Consider the following 19,208-nt stretch of genomic DNA (forward strand, 5'->3'; position numbering starts at 1 on the left):
ACCCCATTATCTCAGCTCAAAATCTCCTTAAGCCGATAAGCAACTTCAGCAAAGTCTCAGGATACAAAATCAATGTGCAAAAATCACAAGCATTCTTATACACCAATAACAGACAGAGAGCCAAATCATGAGTGAACTTTCATTCACAACTGCTTCAAAGAGAATAAAATACCTAGGAATCCAACTTATAAGGGATGTGAAGGACCTCTTCAAGGAGAACTACAAACCACTGCTCAATGAAATAAAAGAGGACACAAACAAATGGAAGAACATTCCATGCTCATGGATTGGAAGAATCAATATCGTGAAAATGGCCATACTGCCCAAGGTAATTTATAGATTCAATGCCATCCCCATCAAGCTACCAATGACTTTCTTCACAGAACTGGACAAAACTACTTTAAAGTCCATATGGAACCAAAAAAGAGCCCACATTGCCAAGACAATCCTAAGCCAAAAGAGCAAAGCTGGAGGCATCACACTACCTGACTTCAAACTATACTACAAGGCTACAGTAACCAAAACAGCATGGTACTGGTACCAAAACAGAGGTATAGACCAATGGAACAGAACAGAGTCCTCAGAATTAATACCACACATCTACAACCATCTGATCTTTGACAAACCTGACAAAAACAAGAAATGGGGAAGGGATTCCCTATTTAATAAACGGTGCTGGGAAAACTGGCTAGCCATATATAGAAAGCTCAAACTGGATCCCTTCCTTACACCTTATATGAAAATTAATTCAAGATGGATTAGAGACTTAAATGTTAGACCTAAAACCATAAAATCCCTAGAAGAAAACCTAGGTAGTACCATTCAGGATGTAGGCATGGGCAAGGACTTCATGTCTAAAACACCAAAAGCAGTGGAAACAGAAGCCAAAATTGACAAATGGATTCTAATTAAACTAAAGAGCTTCTGCACAGTAAAAGAAACTACCATCAGAGTGAACAGGCAACCTACAGAATGGGAAAAAAGTTTTGTAATCTACTCATCTGACAAAGCACTAATATCCAGAATCTACAAAGAACTCAAACAAATTTACAAGAAAAAAACAAACAATCCCATCAAAAAGTGGGCAAAGGATATGAAAAGACACTTCTCAAAAGAAGACATTTATGCAGCCAACAGACACATGAAAAAATGCTCATCATCACTGGCCATCAGAGAAATGCAAATCAAAACCACAATGAGATACCATCTCACACCAGTTAGAAAAGACAGGAAACAGGTGCTGGAGAGGATGTGGAGAAATAGGAACACTTTTACACTGTTGGTGGGACTGTAAACTAGTTCAACTATTGTAGAAGACAGTATGGCGATTCCTCAAGGATCTAGAACTAGAAATACCATTTGACCCAGCCATCCCATTACTGGGTATATACCCAAAGGATTATAAATCATGCTGCTATAAAGACACACGCTCACGTATGTTTACTGAGGCACTATTCACAATAGCAAAGACTTGGAACCAACCCAAACATCCATCAATGACAGACTGGATTAAGAAAATGTGGCACATATACACCAAGGAAAACTATGCAGCCATAAAAAAGAATGAGTTCAAGTCCTTTGTAGGGACATGGATACAGCTGGAAACCTTCATTCTCAGCAAACTATCGCAAGAACAGAAAACCAAACACTGCATGTTCTCACTCATAGGTGGGAACTGAACAATGAGAACATCTGGACATAGGAAGGGGAACATCACACACCAGGGCCTGTCATGGAGTGGGGAGACAGGGGAGGAATAGCATAGGAGATATACCTAATGTAAATGACGAGTTAATGGGTGGAGCACACCAACATGGCACATGTGTATGTATGCAACAAACCTGCACGTTGTGTACGTGTACCCTAGAACTTAAAGTATAATAAAAAATAAAAATAAATTTAAAAAAATATCAAATTGGATTACTCCAAAAAAAGAAAACGTAAAGTACAAAAAGAACAGAAGTTAACTATAAGGACAATATTAAATAATATTGCCTGAAGAAAACAATAATAATGTCTAGTGGAATTTAAAGTATATGTAAAGTTACAATGCATGGCAACTGAAATGTAAAAATAAGGGGGCAAATGGAATTGTAGTGTTCTAAGGCTCTAGCACTAGCAGAGAAATTCTAATAGGAATAATTTGTTTTAGAGTGTAGTAAGTCAAAGATGTACTTATAATCTCTAGGGCAAAAACCAAGAGAATACTAACAGAATCTATAGCTAACAAGTTAAAGAAGGGGAAAGTAAAATTTAGTTATTGTTGGGAACAGACCCCCCAAAATCTGGCCATAAAATCTCTGCAGCACTGTTCATGATGGCCTTAACACCCACGCTGGAAGGTTTTGGGTTTACCAGAATGAGGGCAAGGAACACCTGGCCCACCCAGGGCGGAAAACCGCTTTAAGGCACTCTTAAACCACAAACAATAGCATAAGCGATCTGTGCCTTAAGGACATGCTCCTGCTGCAGGTAACTAGCCCAACCCATCCCTTTATTTCAGCCCATCCCTTCATTTCCCATAAGGGATACTTTTAGTTAATGTAATATTTATAGAAACAATGCTAATGACTGGCTTGCTGTTAATAAATATGTGGGTAAATCTCTGTTCAGGGCTCTCAGCTCTGAAGGCTGTGAGACCCCTGATTTCCCACTTCACACCTCTATATTTCTGTGTGTGTTTCTTTAATTCCTCTAGTGCTGCTGGGTTAGGATGTCCCCGACCGAGCTGGTCTCAGCAAAATATATTTGCTGAATCTGAAAGAGGCCAAGAAAAATAAAAATAAACAAACATAAAAACAGGTGAGTAAAATGGAACTCAAATGTTAAGATGGTAGATCTAAACACTATTAGATCAGTTTTCAGAGAAAAATAGAAATAGAGTAGCAGAGATTAGCAGTGGCCATAACAGTTAAGAGAAGAGCAAAGAGATAAAAGGTTTATAAAGAAGCAATTCAGAAAAAAATCCAGCAGTCTGGGAAACTTGGAAAGGAAGTAAATGTGGATAATATTTTTCCCACAGATAAATCTAGGACGCATTATTATGACCAATGTTTGCACTGAATTACCAAAAAAGAGTTAACATTCAATACATCTTAATTAAAAGATAGCAATCATAATGTTTCCTATTCGAAAAGTTAAACAAGACATTTTGCAAAAAAAAAAAAAAAAAAAGGATTTTATGCTATCTAAATGATCTGGACATTTCAGAGAATACACAAAGTCTATGTTTTAATACGCCAAATCATAGAGGAGAAAAAAATTCCGATTGCTATTCTTAGCTTTTAAGTGCCAGGATTCAGAAAGCAATCAAAATTATGAGCACAATTATTATGATACCCAAACATTATTCTTTCAGAGTATCATATCTGTTATCATGTGAGAGACTGACATTAATTTTGTTTTGTTTTGTTGCTGTTGTTGTTTGAGACAGGGTCTCGCTCTGTCACCCAGGCTATAGTGCTATGGCATGATCTCAGCTCAATGCAGCCTCAACCTCCTGGGCTCAAGCAATCTTCCCATCCCAGTCCCCAGAGCAGCTGGGACCACAGGTGTGTGCCACTAAACCTGGCTAAGACAGGGTTTCACCATTGCCCAGGCTGGTCTCCAACTCCTGAGTTCAAACAATCCGCCCACCTTGGCCTCCCAATGTGCTGGGATTACAGGCATGAACCACTGTGCCTGGCCAAGTTTTAAATATCTCTATATCATATAATCACCAAAGCTAATATAAGCATGTTAGAAGATCATGATTATTTTATTACTGGAATAATATTACTTCTAATATCTCTCCAAAATGGAAGGGGACAAAAGTTTCCTTTATTTGATGAGAAAATATATTTCCCCTCCTATAGTGACAGGCATTTACTCCTTTGTTTTCTTAAGACCAGACAGCTTAACTAAGGCTCCTTTATTTATTAGGTACTAGACAACAATTGGTGTAATTTAAAATTTTGTCCTAACAACAACTGAGGACAAACAAAACTTACATACTTATGAATATATAATAATTAATATACTTATATTATCAACATACTCATATTTTCTATTAAAATATTCATTAAAGTTTTGGGATAGAATGTTAAGCAAGTTTAATTGATTCTTCAAAGGTCACACATATCATAAGAATTCTTCTAAGGACAAAAACAGTTCACTAAACAAGGCCTGGTATCCTGTACACAACGTCATTTGGCTTGTCCTTGTCTGTACCTTACAGTGCCCTTTTCACAGTGAATCATGAAGTCAATTCAATCAGTACAAATGTTTTTAGAGTGACTTTTTCAAGCAAAAAACACAGACTATGTTCTTAGTAGGTTATATTTGACTTCTAAATTCCATTCTCTCGCCTCGTTACACAGAATACAAAGCTACTGACCTTTGCAAATATAGCCCATTCATTTTTTTCAGGCTTTTGACTAATTAGACAACATGAGAGAAACGTAAGGTAAAAGATAAATCATCCTGGTCATTTTTCCACTTCCTCAGCCTCATCATTTTCCCCTATAAATAAGGTGATTCTGATTGGCACAACAATGCCCAAGATGTAAAGCTGCAGAACAGAAAATTATACACAGTAGGATGAAGAAATGAATTTCATGGCAGTAATGGTTTTCTACCTTCGCTAATAAAATCCCTTTAGCCCAAGATCTCTCTACGAAGAACCATATATGTGGCAAATGCTTTACAAGAAAAACACGTCAGAAACATCACCTGATATGCTCAGACCATCTTCTTAACATATTCATGTATGCATTCGCCAAATATCATCATGTACAATCTATAAATGACTGGTTATCTATATTTTACAAATCTTCTCTAACTCCTAATCCAGTGAACTGCTTATGCTTCGTGGTGCTGGGATTAAAAAAAGAAAAAAGAGAAAAAAAAAGATGTCTCTACCTCCAAAGAATTATAACCATCTCTTCCTTCCTTTTAACAGAAATCACAGCCTACTTTCATTCTCTTCCACCGAAAATGACTTGGTACATTCATCTCCCTCTCTTTAATCATTACCAATTACAAGGAAACAATTTCTAGTAAGGGTAAACTCTCCAGCTCTGTTCTTAATACCATGTCCTCCTGCATCGGCCCACCCATTATCCTTCCACCAAAATAAATGCTCAGTGATCTCCTAAACAGAGTATAAACCCTGCTCTTAAATCCCTAGCCACTGAAGCTACTACCCTCCTCTTTTTCCATCAAAAGCCAATTTCTTCCACACTCTTTACCTCCACTTCTCATACTCAGCTCACTGTACCCTGATTTCTAACCAAACCAACTCTACCAAAACAGCTCTCTTAATCATCACCAATGGCCTTCCTAATTACTAAACCTACACACCCCAATTCTTTTTTTTTTTTTTTGGTTGAGACGGAGTCTCGCTTTGTAGCCTAGGCTGGAGTGCAATGGCACGAACTCGGCTCACTGCAAGCTCTGCCTCGCAGGTTCATGCCATTCTCCTGCCTCAGCCTCCTGAGTAGCTGGGACTACAGGTGCCCGCCACCACAACCGGCTAATTTTTGTATTTTTAGTAGAGACAGGGTTTCACCGTGTTAGCCAGGATGGTCTCGATCTCCTGACCTCATGATCCGCCCACCTTGGCATCCCAAAGTGCTGGGATTACAGGTGTGAGCCACTGTGCCCAGCCACACACCCCAATTCTTAATGTTATTTCATTTCTCTGATAAACTGTAGACCTTTTACTTTTGTTTTCAACTGTATGTGTGATCTAGAATCTGCCTGTATGATTTCTCTTTCTCTGCTTCTCACTAGCTCATCTTCTTCTTCCTGATATCTAAACAGGTATTCTGTCTTCAAATTTCTTCCATTTCCATACTCTGTCCCTCAATAATATCATATGAAGATGTGGCTTAAAAAGAATTTCTTAAAGGATAATTTTACAAACAGCTCTCAATTTCTATCCTGTAATTCTGTACCAAGATTTTGCAATGCATTACCAGTAGTCAAAATGTACTAAGTATAATTCATTCATTTTTCTCATTTGTTAATCCATTCAACAAATAGTCATACTTTAAAAAAGAGTCAGTTGGCTAGGACTGGAATAATCAAGGATTGAAAAATAAAATTAAACGAGGGAAGCATACGTCTGATCACACAGACTCTCAGAGGCCACTGCAAGAAGTTTGAATTTTGTTTTAAAGATGACCGAAGGCCACTGGAGGTTACCTGCCCAAGGCCACCCACGGTCAGCAAGTTATAGAAACATAGAAACATAATTTGAACACAGACATGCCTGTCACCAGAACCCAGGCCCTTAACCACTCTTTTGAACTGCTTTTATAAAAATAAAGCAAAAGCCATTCCACCAGAGAACCATACTTACAATCTTGATATTAGCAATACTATCTTCTGATGTAGGGGTTGGCAAACTATGGCCTATGGGCCAAATCCAACTCACCACCTGCTTCTGAAAATAGTTTTATTGGAAAGCAGCCATGCTCATTTGTTCACATATTGCCTATGCCTGCTTTCACATCATAAAGCAAAGTTAAGTCACTGTGACAGAGACAGTGCACAAAGCCTAAAATATTTACTATCTAGCCCTTTATAGAGTTTGTCAATCCTTGTTCCATCCAACTAAGGAACAGGAATAAAGGAGAGGATAAAGTTGAGATAAGTCGGCCGGGCGCGGTGGCTCACGCCTGCAATCCCTGCACTTTGGGAGGCCGAGGAAGGCGGATCACGAGGTCAGGAGATGGAGACCATCCTGGCTAACACGGAGAAACCCCGTCTCCACTAAAAATACAAAAAATTAGCCAGGCGCAGTGGCAGGCGCCTGTAGTCCCAGCTACTCAGGAGGCTGAGGCAGGAGAATGGCATGAACCCGGGAGGCGGAGCTACAGTGAGCCGAGATGGCGCCACTGCACTCCAGCCTGGGCGACAGAGCGAGACTCCATCTGAAAAAAAAATTAAATAAAAAAATTTTAAAACAAGTTGAGATAAGTCCAGGATGGGTTAGAACACTGATAATACAGATAGGGCAAGGAAGGAGAATGAGTTATATATCATTCAACTTCACTCTACACAACTTCACTCACCAAAACCAAAGGAAGAATATGCAAAACTGAACAAAATTTCCTTTTGCAAAGGAAGAATGCAAGTTACTAATGAATCTCCACATCTAAAGGCTCTTGAACACAGACAGACTTGAGGCTGCAAAGCAGGGGTCTTAAGACAATCAGGTATGAGGGAATTGCAAAAGACAGGGCAAAAAAGCTAAAGAAATGGCTCTCTGCACCTTCTGTTCCACATCATCCAATTCAACACATAGTTATTGCACAGCAGCTGCTGCTAGATGTCATGGAAAAGCACAGAGATAAATAAGTCAAAAATCCCTGCTCTCAAAAAGACTGAATTTCAGTAGGGAGAATTAGGTAAGTATATAAGTTATCATAATATAAATAAAAAATTACATGTCATAAGAGAAATGAAAAGGGGTTCAAATATACACAATCTTGCAAAAGACTCATTGCACAATAATAAAGTATAATTTTACTGAATACCCTCTTGATCTTCTAGTGAGAAAAAAAATCACAGGACAGTACATTCTCCATCTTTGCAAAGTTTTGAATGTCCAGTATAATTAACACAATTAGCAAAATAAAATATCTGTTACTTCCATATAGCCCTGATTGCTAACACCGTTCTACCAAGACAAAAAGCAGGACACTTTCTATAGAGTATCCCAATACAGGCTTCACTTTCCATTGAAAGACTCATGTAAAAAATTAGATCCAATATCCTAGAGTAAGTCCTGTACCATTGAGAAGCTCTTAGTTGTTTGTTTTTTAACTGTGGGTGGGTTTATTTCTCCTGAGGTTAGAAAGCTATCCAGAGGACAGCTCTTTAAATATTCCCTTCAGAAGGAGCCTCAAACTCAACATGAGAAAATAGTTACAGAAATCCCTAATGGTCCAGCCAACATACATTTTTCATAAAGTGATTATCCTCCTGCAGCCTCAGCTTCCTAAGCCTTTTTCCTCCCTTCTATAATTGTTTTCCTTGTAGGCCAGGCAACAATTACCACTGCTACAAGACTAAGGAGGTTCACAAGCAACATATTTTACAATAGCTAAGTGTAGTGTCTCTGATATCTGGTGCTTTTATCACTAATTGCACTATAAAATATGCTATTAAAACAGGGACAAACAAGATTGTAAAAATCACATAATGGACCATGACCACTTACAAAAGCCATTCATAACTGTTACTGTACCACTCATTTTTCTTTAATTTTCAAGTTATATAATTATTTTTCCAAATTTTTACTTCTAGGGGATACCATCAAGAAAAAGAATATATCTAGGAGTTATACAACATGCACGCATGCTCTTAAACATATTGTTTTATAAATTTGCTCAAAATCAAATTACATATCATGTCAGAAAATGTGCTATGAACACTGAATTCCTAGAGACAGCTACATGATTCCTTGGAAGTAATTACAGGTATGATCAATGCATTTAACCTGTGATTTCTTCACAAACTTTCGGGTATGCTACTGAAAGCACAGAAGAAAAATGTAGTTTCACAGTTCCAATTGTTGAAATATACAATACAACATAGCTGATAAAACATTTATATCTTGAGGGCAGAAAGAATGATCAAAGGGTGACATTACTGTGAATTACTGGAGGATGTGGGTCAATGAAATTACCTACAGTACTTCACGTGTCATCAGCATGCACAAACTCATGGTTAATTTTCAAGTCTGCAGATGAGCCTTTCAACCCCTTCACTATTTATTCACATGTCTAACCATTTAAAAACATGAAAATCAACGAGAGACTAAAATTAAAAGTATTTGTGCTATTCATTACTAACTCTAATGAATATTTAGACGGAACTAGAATTTTAAGTAGTGATTCAGATGAAATATTGAGATTGTCTCTAGGTTTCATTTATCCATTACTAAAGACAAACTAGTTCTAATTCTACCACATTACACAAATACCACAGACCAAACAGTGGCTAGCCTCTGCAAAACTAAAGATAAGTAACCAATTCATGAATTGGGACTGGTTTTTTTAATAGGATAATCTTCTGTTAACTGAAGAAGTAACTTATACTTTGATTATTAAGTGTCAGTAAGGAAAGTGTGTTTGAGTTGGGTCTCAGAAAAATTTCAATACTTCTGCAACGCCATCATACTTATTCTGAAACAATTTCTTAAATCTTTACAATGGTTTAACCTTACTAAAATCAGAACCTAATTTTAATAAAATGATACATCACAATTACAGACATCTTAATTGTACCTAAATTATTTTTTTCCCTCCTTAGGACATTAGCTAGTGCTCAATCTTTCAATAGAAAGACTACCAAAAAGTGAGACAGATTATATACACTTGTTTGCCCTAATTTCAGAAACTAAAGTCACTTAATTCAGTTGGAAGGATTTTAAAATATTTGACTGGTAAGAATAATTTACTTTTTCAAATGCTAAGTACTTGAAAAACTCAAACTAGGTTGGATAAACCTAAATGAAAATCAAAAGCTTATTTTTCAAGTGTCATCTCTCAAAAATTATTTCCTAAGATATGCCAAAGTCATGTTACTAAATGAAGTTAAATTGGGGTCTACACACTTCATGAGCCCACATACAAAACTTACCTTGTCAGATGCCTCAGAAGCCAAGAGGTTAGTTGCAAGGGTTTGGAGCTTATGATGGGCCATATTTTTAAGAGCGGCAAGACTACGTCTTGTCATAGCTTGTTTCAGGTTGACTGCTGGATGACTAAGTGAATCGACAGCGGCAGGGACAGCTTCATCACAAGCATTTAGAATTTCAACTGCTGTTATCCCCATCACACAACGATCCAATGCACCTGTGAGAAAAATATATTCATAAATATTTCATAATACTACAACATTTTGAATAGTTTAAGAAAAAAAATGGTATGAAATTTTTTTATGTAGAAATATGTTTTATCAATGCCTCCTGGAAATATTTTTTTGTATTTCCTTCCTCTAACGATCTTCCATGTAGTACCTACCACCTCAATTAATTCCTCTCCACAAAGTCCCTGATGCAGCTTCCCAATAAAGTCAAGTTCAGAGCTAAGATTCCAACAACCTTCTCCAGGCTTTTCTACTCTTTCTACCTCCCAGATGGTTTTCTTGGCTACTTCTGTCCCATCACACCAGTATGAATACTAAAATCTATGACTTAACCTTCCTCTAAATTGTATATCAATCTTAAAATCTTACTAAAATTTGCTTTTTTCCTCCTTGAATAATTGCTGAAACTTCTCTAAGAAACTTCCACAAAACAGAAAAAATATTATAATTTCTCCATTCTGTCTGCAAATTCTTGACTCTTACTCTCACCACCCAGTCAAATATTTCTTCATATGTTTGTGGAAATTACCACTACTTCTATTTACAACTACTGTATTTATTTATTTATTTATTTTTGAAATGGAGTCTTGATCTGTCACCCAGGCTGGAGCGCAATGGCACGATCTCGGCTCACTGCAAGCTCCGCCTCCTGGGTTCACACCATTCTCCTGCCTCAGCCTCCCGAGTAGCTGGGACAACAGGCGCCCAACACCACGCCTGGCTAATTTTATGTATTTTTAGTAGAGATGGGGTTTCACCGTGTTTGCCAGGATGGTCTCGATTTCCTGACCTCATGATCCTCCTACCTCGGCCTCCCAAAGTGCTGGAATTACACGCATAAGCCACCATGCCCGGCCTACAACTACTTTAAAGCTTCCTCATTTGGCCATCCTTTCCATTTATCTCCATCTATGCATTTCTTGTCTAAGTCAGAGCACAAATTTCCTCCAATGCAAGCTTCCCCACCTCCTTCACCCACCTTTCAAGCTCTTTATGTTACATTTTCAATGAGTTATTCCCTGGCCCTCTCATCAAATTCTCCCTTTTCTGCTTCATTTTCTCCACAACATGAACACCAGAGAACATACTATATGTTTAAAGTTTTTGGTTTTTTTGACCTGCCTCTCTCCACCCAGAATGTAAACTACACAAGAGCTAGAGAGTTTCAGATGTTTTGTTCACTGTCGTATCCCTGGTACATTGAACAGTGCCTGGCACATTAGAGGCACTGAGTAACTATTTGTTGATTAAATGGAGATAGAGTTACAGCCTCAAAATACAGAGTCGTAACAAATCTATGAGAAAAAAATAAGCCAACAAAATAATGTTTAAAGAATATGAACAATCGAGAAAAGAAATACAGATAGGTAGTAATCATACAAAAAGATGTCAACCTCACTAATAATCAAAGAAATCAAATTGAAGCAATAATGAAATACTATTTATCTCTTACCGTACAGATATTCAGCATTCTCAAGTGTGTAAGAAAACTGGTAATATATTTTTAGTACAAATAAAAATTAGTAATTTTTTAACAAATTCTATTAAATTTAAAACTCACATTTCCTTTAACACAGGAATTCCTCTTCTAAGATTATGCTAAATAATGATACCATATCCAAACATATATGTGTGTGGTTGGGTTATAATTGTCTTAATCATAATAGAAAAATTTTTTGGAAACCTAAATATCTATCATTAGTAGACTGGGTCAATAATTTATGATGTATCCACTAAAAGGAGTACTGTGAAGTAACACAATGTTTAAAAGGAAGCTCAGCTATATATATTAACATAGAATAAAAGCCACAACATATTGTTAAATGAAAATAACAAGTTAGAGAACAGTATTCATAGTCTAAAGTGGGGGAAGGGATATTACAGTCACAGAAAAATACTCTTAATAGATGTACACTACATGGTTAACAGGGTATATTTACATGGCTGAATTAGTACAGAACTTCATATTCTTGTACATGAAGATTTGTAAGATATCAATTTTTTACAAATATATATCATGTTTTTAAATATTGTGGGAAAAGATTATTTTAACTAAATTAAAGTTAATTTGATTTTGAAAATAATACGATATTCTTTCAGATATCTTAAAGTTTCACAGGAATAAATTTAGAATTTACTGCTCTAGCTCTTAATTCTCTATTAGATGTGGTTTGTAGTTATAATAGAAAGGCTTAAGTGACTTTCCCTTATTGATATCCAAAATAAAATCATTAATCAACAAATAAGTGAGAATATACTACCTGCAAAAACACCAAGTAACTAATTTACTCTCTGGTGTCAAAAGTTTATACTTCCTCTCCTCTTCTGAACAACTGAGCCCCAAGTTAGTAAACAGACCTGAGCAAAGGTAGGAGTCCATGTCAGATAAGGGGCATGGTGGTGAACAGCAGGCCTGCAGCAGCCCAGGGCAGTATGTCAGAGGCTGAGAGGGTGCAGAGGGAAGCTAAACAAGAGGGAGGTGGTGGCAGCAGTTTGGCACAGAGTTCAGCCCCAGAAGCATGTGCATCAAGAGACACTGTTGGAACCTGAGTGGAGAGAGGAGGGAGTTCACACAGTGAGGCAGCCCAGAACAGATCCCAAAGGTGGGTCTAAGAAATCAACACATGAAAGCAACCTGGCACAGAAGGTTGAAGTCTAAGAAGTATGAGAAGAGCATTTACATGGTGAGGGGGAATGGTATGGGGCCCAAAGAGTGAAGAGGGTATCTATGCAGGTAGGCAGCTTTGCACAGGGAGCTGGATCCCAAAAGGGGAGAAAGGATGTCCATGCTGGGAAGAGAGGACGTCAGTCACAGGGTATCAGCCAGGATGGATAAAAAGCACAACCACATGACGAGGCAACATCATCTACTTGTGCTGTTCAGCAAGACAATGCTGAAAGAAAAAAAATATCCAGTGTGAAGGGACTGCCACAGACCAAATCCAAGACATCACATACGAGTTTAGGAAAGTAATCTATTGTATAAAATAGAGATCCAACTGAAAATAAATGAGTAACTTAAATGTTTGATAAAGAAAAGCTATTTACATGGTTTCAAAGTATCTCTTCACAAAATGCTTACTAATTACAAAAAGGAAAAAAAAATAATTTTCCATTGAAGAAGCCAAAAAAACACCTTAAGTGACCTAAGTAAACACTAGTGATGAAACAAATTAAAATCATATGCCAACTGATAAGATGTAATGAGAAAAATGTCAGTGATTTTTTTGCCAAAGATACATATTCTGAAAATAACCATGAGAAAACATCAGATAAACAGAAATTGGGAAACATTTTATAAAATGACTGGCCAGAAATATTCAAAACTTTCAGTCTTTAAGGTGAAGGAAGAACTAAGTGACTATTTTAAATTGAAAGGGGGATAGAACTAACCATGCATAATTCTAATCTGGATCTTTTCGCAGTAAAAGACTGTAGTGGAACAACTGGAAAAGTTGGAATAAAGTCTGAAGATTAAATAGTTGTAACACAACAATGGTAATCAACTTCCTGGGGCGGGAGGGACCCATTGAGTGAGGGTCAAAACATTTGCACATAAGAAGATAATCAACAACACAAGCCAAAAAGAATAATAAAGAGGCCGATATGGTTTCGCCCTGTGTCCCCACCTAAATCTCACCTTGAATTGTAATAATCCCCATGTGTCAAGGGCAGGATAAGGTGGAGATAACTGAATCATGGAGACAGTTTCCTCTATGCTATTCTCCTGATAGTCAGTGAGTTCTCACAAGATCTGATGATTTTTTAAGGGGCTTCCCTCTTTGCTCAGCACTCATTCTCCCTCCTGCCGCCCTGTGAAGAAGTGCCTTCCACCATGATTGTAAGCTTCCTGAGGCCTCCCCAACCATGTGGAACTGTGTGTCAGTTAAACCTCTTTTCTTTATAAATTAGCCAGTCTCAGGTATTTATTCATAGTAGCATGAGAATGGACTAATAGAGGTTCAAAAGATAGAAAAAAAAAATCCATTCCCAACTAAACCTGTTTTTAAAAACATTAGGGAAAGAGTGGACTCTGCCTGAATATTTAAAGATTTTGAAAATTCAAATTAGCAGAAAAGACTTCTGCTTCCAGCCAAGACGGAGTAATAGGAACTGAATTTACCCTTTTACGTAAAATAATTGGGAAAAAACAGATACAAGATTTGAAACAATGCTTTTTCAGACAATCCATAATTGACAAATGTCCATTGTCTGAACATTGATTGACTAACATCCATTGTCTGAATAGCCTAACAGATTCCTTAGCTGAGAGTACAGGCAGATAGAGTTTGCAACAGAATACCAGGGTGAAGAAAGCTCCAGAGAAACCTGCAGAAGGTCCTCCTTACATATTTGGCAGAGTGCTGATTACTGTGTGACTGTGAAGAAACTAACTACTCAAGGCCAAGGAAAGAACCACTTCAAAAGATTAGAGGGTGCAGTACCCAGGACTCAGACAGGATTGTGAATAGTGCCTACTCACCAGCCAGACTGGAAACCTCACAATTCATGAGCCACTGGGTACAGTTCTCAGGAACGTCTTCCCTTTGCAGTGGATAACAATTAGCTCCACATTTAACCCTGCTCCAGCCCTACCTAACAAGGCAAAACCCAAAAGTATCAAACTGTTTCTCAGTAATTTAACTGTGTCCCACAACAAAGTTCAAAACATTTGCAGAAATACAAAAATATCCAATACCCAACAAAATAAAGTTCACAATATCTGGTATCTAACAAAAAATTACCAGCCATGGCCAGGCGCGGTAGATCATGCCTGTAATCCCTGCACTTTGGGAAGCTAAGACAGGTGGATCACCTGAGGTCAGGAGTTCAAGACCAACCTGGCCAACATGATGAAACCCCCATCTCTACTAGAAATACAAAAAATTAACTGAGCATGGTAGTGTCTGTAATCCCAGCTTCTCAGGAGGCCTGAGGCAGGAGAATCACTTGAACCTGGGAGGCGGAGATTGCAGTGAACTGAGATCGGACCATTGCACTCCAGCCTGGGCAACAAGAATGAAACTCTGTCCCAAAAAAAAAAAAAAAAATTACCAGGCATGTCAAAAAAAAGATCAATACTGAGTGAAAAAAAAAATCAAACCAAGAAAACAAACCCAGAACTGACAAAGATATGAAAATTAGAAGACAAAGGCATTAAGGTATTATAATTATATTCCAGATGTTCAAAAGGTTTGCAAAGAGACATAGAAGATATCAAAAGACCAAAATCTAGCTTTTAGAAATGTAAACTACAATGTTCGAGATGAAAAATATACTAGATAGGAATAATTAGATTAGACATTATAGAAGAAAATATCAGTAAACTTGAAGGCATAGTAATGGAAATTATATAAAATGAAACAAAAAAATAATTTTTAAAAATGAAAATACCATCACAGTGAGCTGAGGAACAACTTCAAATGGCTTAAAAGACATATAATTGGAGTCTCCAAAGAAAAGAAAAGAAAATGGAGGGGAGAAAATATATTTGAATAAATTATGGCCAAAAGTTTTCCAAATTTGATAAAATCTATACAGCCATGATCTAATAAGTATAACAAACCCCAAGAACAAGAAATATAAAGAAAACCACAATCAAATTGCTCAAAACCAGTAATTAAGGAAAAATTTTAAAAGCAGCCAGAGAAAAGAAATGTTACATATAGAAGAAACATAAGGATGACAGCAGATTTCTCACTGGAAATAATGCAACCCAGAAGACAGCTGGAGTACAGGAAGCAAAAGACAAAAACCTGTTGATCTAGAATTCTATATCTAGAGAAAATAGCCTTTAAAAATGAAGATAAAATAGAGTTTCTTCAAACACGTAAAAGCTGAAAGAATTCATCACCTGCAGACCGACACTAAAATAAAAATTAAATTTTAGACAAAAGAAAAATGACTCCAGGCAAAAATCTGCATCTACACAAGGCAATAAAGAGCAATGGAAATGGTGACTACACAGGTAAATATGCAAGACTGCATTCTTATTATTCATATTTCCTGAAAATATCATAGATATTTTTGTTTGTTTTAAACAAACAAAAAAAATGGAAGGAAAAAAGCAATGTTCCAAGTGAGTGAAAATCATGAAAACAATATGGATGATACTAGCAACAAGAATTGGGAGTGACCCAATTATTATTGACTAGAGAAACTGGTTTGTGTAAAAGAACAGCAACAGGTAAAGACCTTGTCCTGAAGGCTTTATGAACTAATATTATTTATGGTTTATTCATTAAGACATTCATATGAAGCAAGTTTTGTTTGTGTTTTCTTTCCTAGGATTAATTTCCCAGCAGAGTACAGGATGAATTAGAAGGTAGAAAGAGTAGGCAGGGTACCCAATAAAGATAGCCTAGGTATGGAAAAATATGCCCATAAATTAATGGTACATGGAAAGAATAAAAAAGTAGGTGAGGGAGACCTAATGGGAAAGACTTAGTGATTAATTGCATGGAGGGGTTGTGAGAGGGGGGAGTAGTAAGCACAGTCATATCTCCACTCTAAACCTCTTCCTTCAAAAAGGGAAGCAACGAAAATGGTAACTACATAGGTAGGTAAATATGTAAGATTTCATAGAGTCAAGCATTAAAAGAGAAAAAAGAAACTCTCTGATTATACTTGGTCTTACCAAGGTTTTAGTCAATTACCTCTTTTTCTTAACTCATTCATTTTCTGTGTCTTCCCCTGTCCTACTGCATGTTTTGTAATAGAATGAAAAGCAAAAATGTACAGAAAAGCTGATGATGTAATGGCAATATATAATGAAATACAAATGTAAGATCTAATTTCCACTGTATTAAATACTACTGGCAAAGGGTCAAATACATGAGGAAAACACATACTACTAAAACCCTCCACTAATAACAAAAGGCTGCACTTCAACACTACCTCCTGATTCTCTTCAGCAATTTTAGTAACAAGAGAAAAACATCAATTTAAATGCATCAAAATAAAAGCATGAAAAAGTTTTCAAAACTTAGTCTTAAGGAAGAATAACAGTCACTAAGACTTTACTTATATGACAATCTGAGTCCCTAAAACACAGGCTTTTTGTTAGCCATGCTTTATGTGTTTTTCAAAAGACATACAAACATACATTAATTCATAATTCCCTCCTAGATTTCATTAGGTACTTAAGTTCAAAAAGGAGACTCAAATGCATATTTCATGAAGTACACGCAAAAACAGAAATATTAGAAAACATGGAGAGCAGAACATAAAAAGAAACGTCACATAACAAATAAATTCACAAGTCCTCATACACTAATTCCTGATATTTGTCAAGCATTAATGGCATTTGCATTTGTACAAGAACATCTAATAATTATACATAAGGAATAGAAATACGATGTGGGAATCACTTTTGTTGTGTAGCAAGAATGATAAAAAGAAGCAGATGAGAATGTGGTTTAGGCTTGGTAATGGCTAGATAAGAAGAACATTTTGTAACATCAGTCATTACTTTCAGCATGCCTGTTTCCCAAAGAAACAGGATTCTGACCTTGTCAATGGCACTGCATACTTACTGGGAATATCAAACGGGAAAAATGAGGCGGTTGATCCCAGAAGCACATAAGCAGCTCCACAGAAGCCACCTAGGTCAGTGGCCCACCTTAAGTTCATAAGAGGGAAGCAAGAGATTCATCTGGCTCAATCTTGTTGCTAGTGTTTGGGTAGTTTTTTAACTATTTAGAGATGTAAAAGAATAATTTCCATGGCCATTAGATCACTATTACATTGCTATTGCATATAAGAAAATGTCACAATAAAAGAACAAAAGGTTCTAGAACGCCAGCTCTCTACATTTTGTATTACTAGCTTTGGCTGCATTTCACAAGGAAATATGAACTGAAAACACAAAGCACTCATTTGAAGGAAAAAAAAGTGTAAACATGCTGCATAAACATATAAAGGAAAGACACTTCAAGTGTTTTAAGTTAGAAACATCAGTATAACTCAAAACAATAACTAGAAAATTGCCCAGTATGCAAAACAGGGTTAACATGGTATGGCTGCATTTGTAAAAATACATTCCCAAAACACTAACAAGAGGGATCAAGTATCTCCTCAGAGTTTAAATACATTTCATACATCAAACTCTGGCTGAATCTGATTTTCCTAGCTTCATTATTTATTTATTTAATAAATAAATAAATTTAATAAATAAATAATGTCAATACCTCCAGGATGTACCTTACTGACTCCCCAGGGAACTTTATATCACTAGCTACAGCATGAACAGCAAGGAGGAAAAAAACAAGGTATGCCTCCTATTATGGTTGAAATCCAAAATAAATTCAGCTTCTCTATAGCATTTATCTTGAATGTCATATTGACTGATTGTCTACCCAAATCTTCAGCATGTAATTTCAATATTACATGCTGTATTTTATCTATATTGGGCTTAATTATACTAAACTGATTATAACAATAACCTCTTCCAATACCCCTACAGTTAGGGCCTATTTGTCATTTCCTTCTAGAAAAATTACTAGAACAGTAACTTTGTCTATCAGTAAGGCCTCATTTGTAAATAATTTTGCTTTATATTCTTCACAAAGATATTTAGAGTATCTGAAATATTCAAGTATTATATATTTAAGCCTCAGAAAAGTTCAGAAAAATGATACTCTCTTAATATTTAATTTGAACAAGTCCTAGACAAGTTTACTATACATTTTCACTTAAAATATATCAGCTATTAATTTAATAGTTACAGATTTTTTTTTTAAGGCAGAGTCTCTCTCTGTCTCCCAGGTTGGGGTGCAGTGGTGCAATCACAGCTCACTGTAGCCTCGACCTCCTAGTCTCAAGTGATTCTCTCACCTCAGCCACCTGAGTGGGTGGGACACAGGCATGTGTCACCACACCCAGCTAATTTTTGTATTTTTTTGTAGAGATGGTGTTTCACCATGTTGCCCAGGATGGTCTCAAACTCCTTGGCTCAAGCAATCCACTCCCCTCCACCTCCCAAAGTGCTAGGACTACAGGTATGAGCCACTGTGCCCAGTCTTAATATTGACAGTATTTTAATACAGTGTCTTACAAATACCATTACTGCTAATAAGAACTTTCTTTAGTACTAATTCCCAAAAAATTATTTCTAAATGTAGATAACGTCATACTCCCAAGTTCAACAAAGTAGCAAGTTAAACAGCATGCTTCTTTAATAATAGTAGTAGGAAATACATACACATGCACGTATACACACACACATAGGCTTACAATTGCACACACATATATATACATACATACTTATATTCTGTTTACCACATGTCAGGGAAATATTATCTCATTTTATTCTCTCAGAAATGCTTTAAGATAGAAAATATTATTAC

At 36.6% G+C, this 19,208-nt stretch overlaps 1 protein-coding gene across 2 annotated transcripts in view; it reads right to left on the bottom strand.

Moving 5' to 3' along the window:
- The window catches only part of WDR7 (WD repeat domain 7), a 388,194-nt gene that overhangs the window by 299,220 nt on the left and 69,766 nt on the right, over positions 1-19,208 (bottom strand). For both annotated transcript variants that reach the window (XM_001084877.5, XM_001084992.5), the window contains exon 14: positions 9,634-9,848. In XM_001084877.5, coding sequence (XP_001084877.2) covers positions 9,634-9,848 — 215 coding nt within the window. The remainder of the gene's footprint in view (positions 1-9,633; positions 9,849-19,208) is intronic.

Source organism: Macaca mulatta, chromosome 18 (genome assembly GCF_049350105.2).
Source record: "Macaca mulatta isolate MMU2019108-1 chromosome 18, T2T-MMU8v2.0, whole genome shotgun sequence".
Taxonomy (NCBI): Eukaryota; Metazoa; Chordata; class Mammalia; order Primates; family Cercopithecidae; genus Macaca; species Macaca mulatta.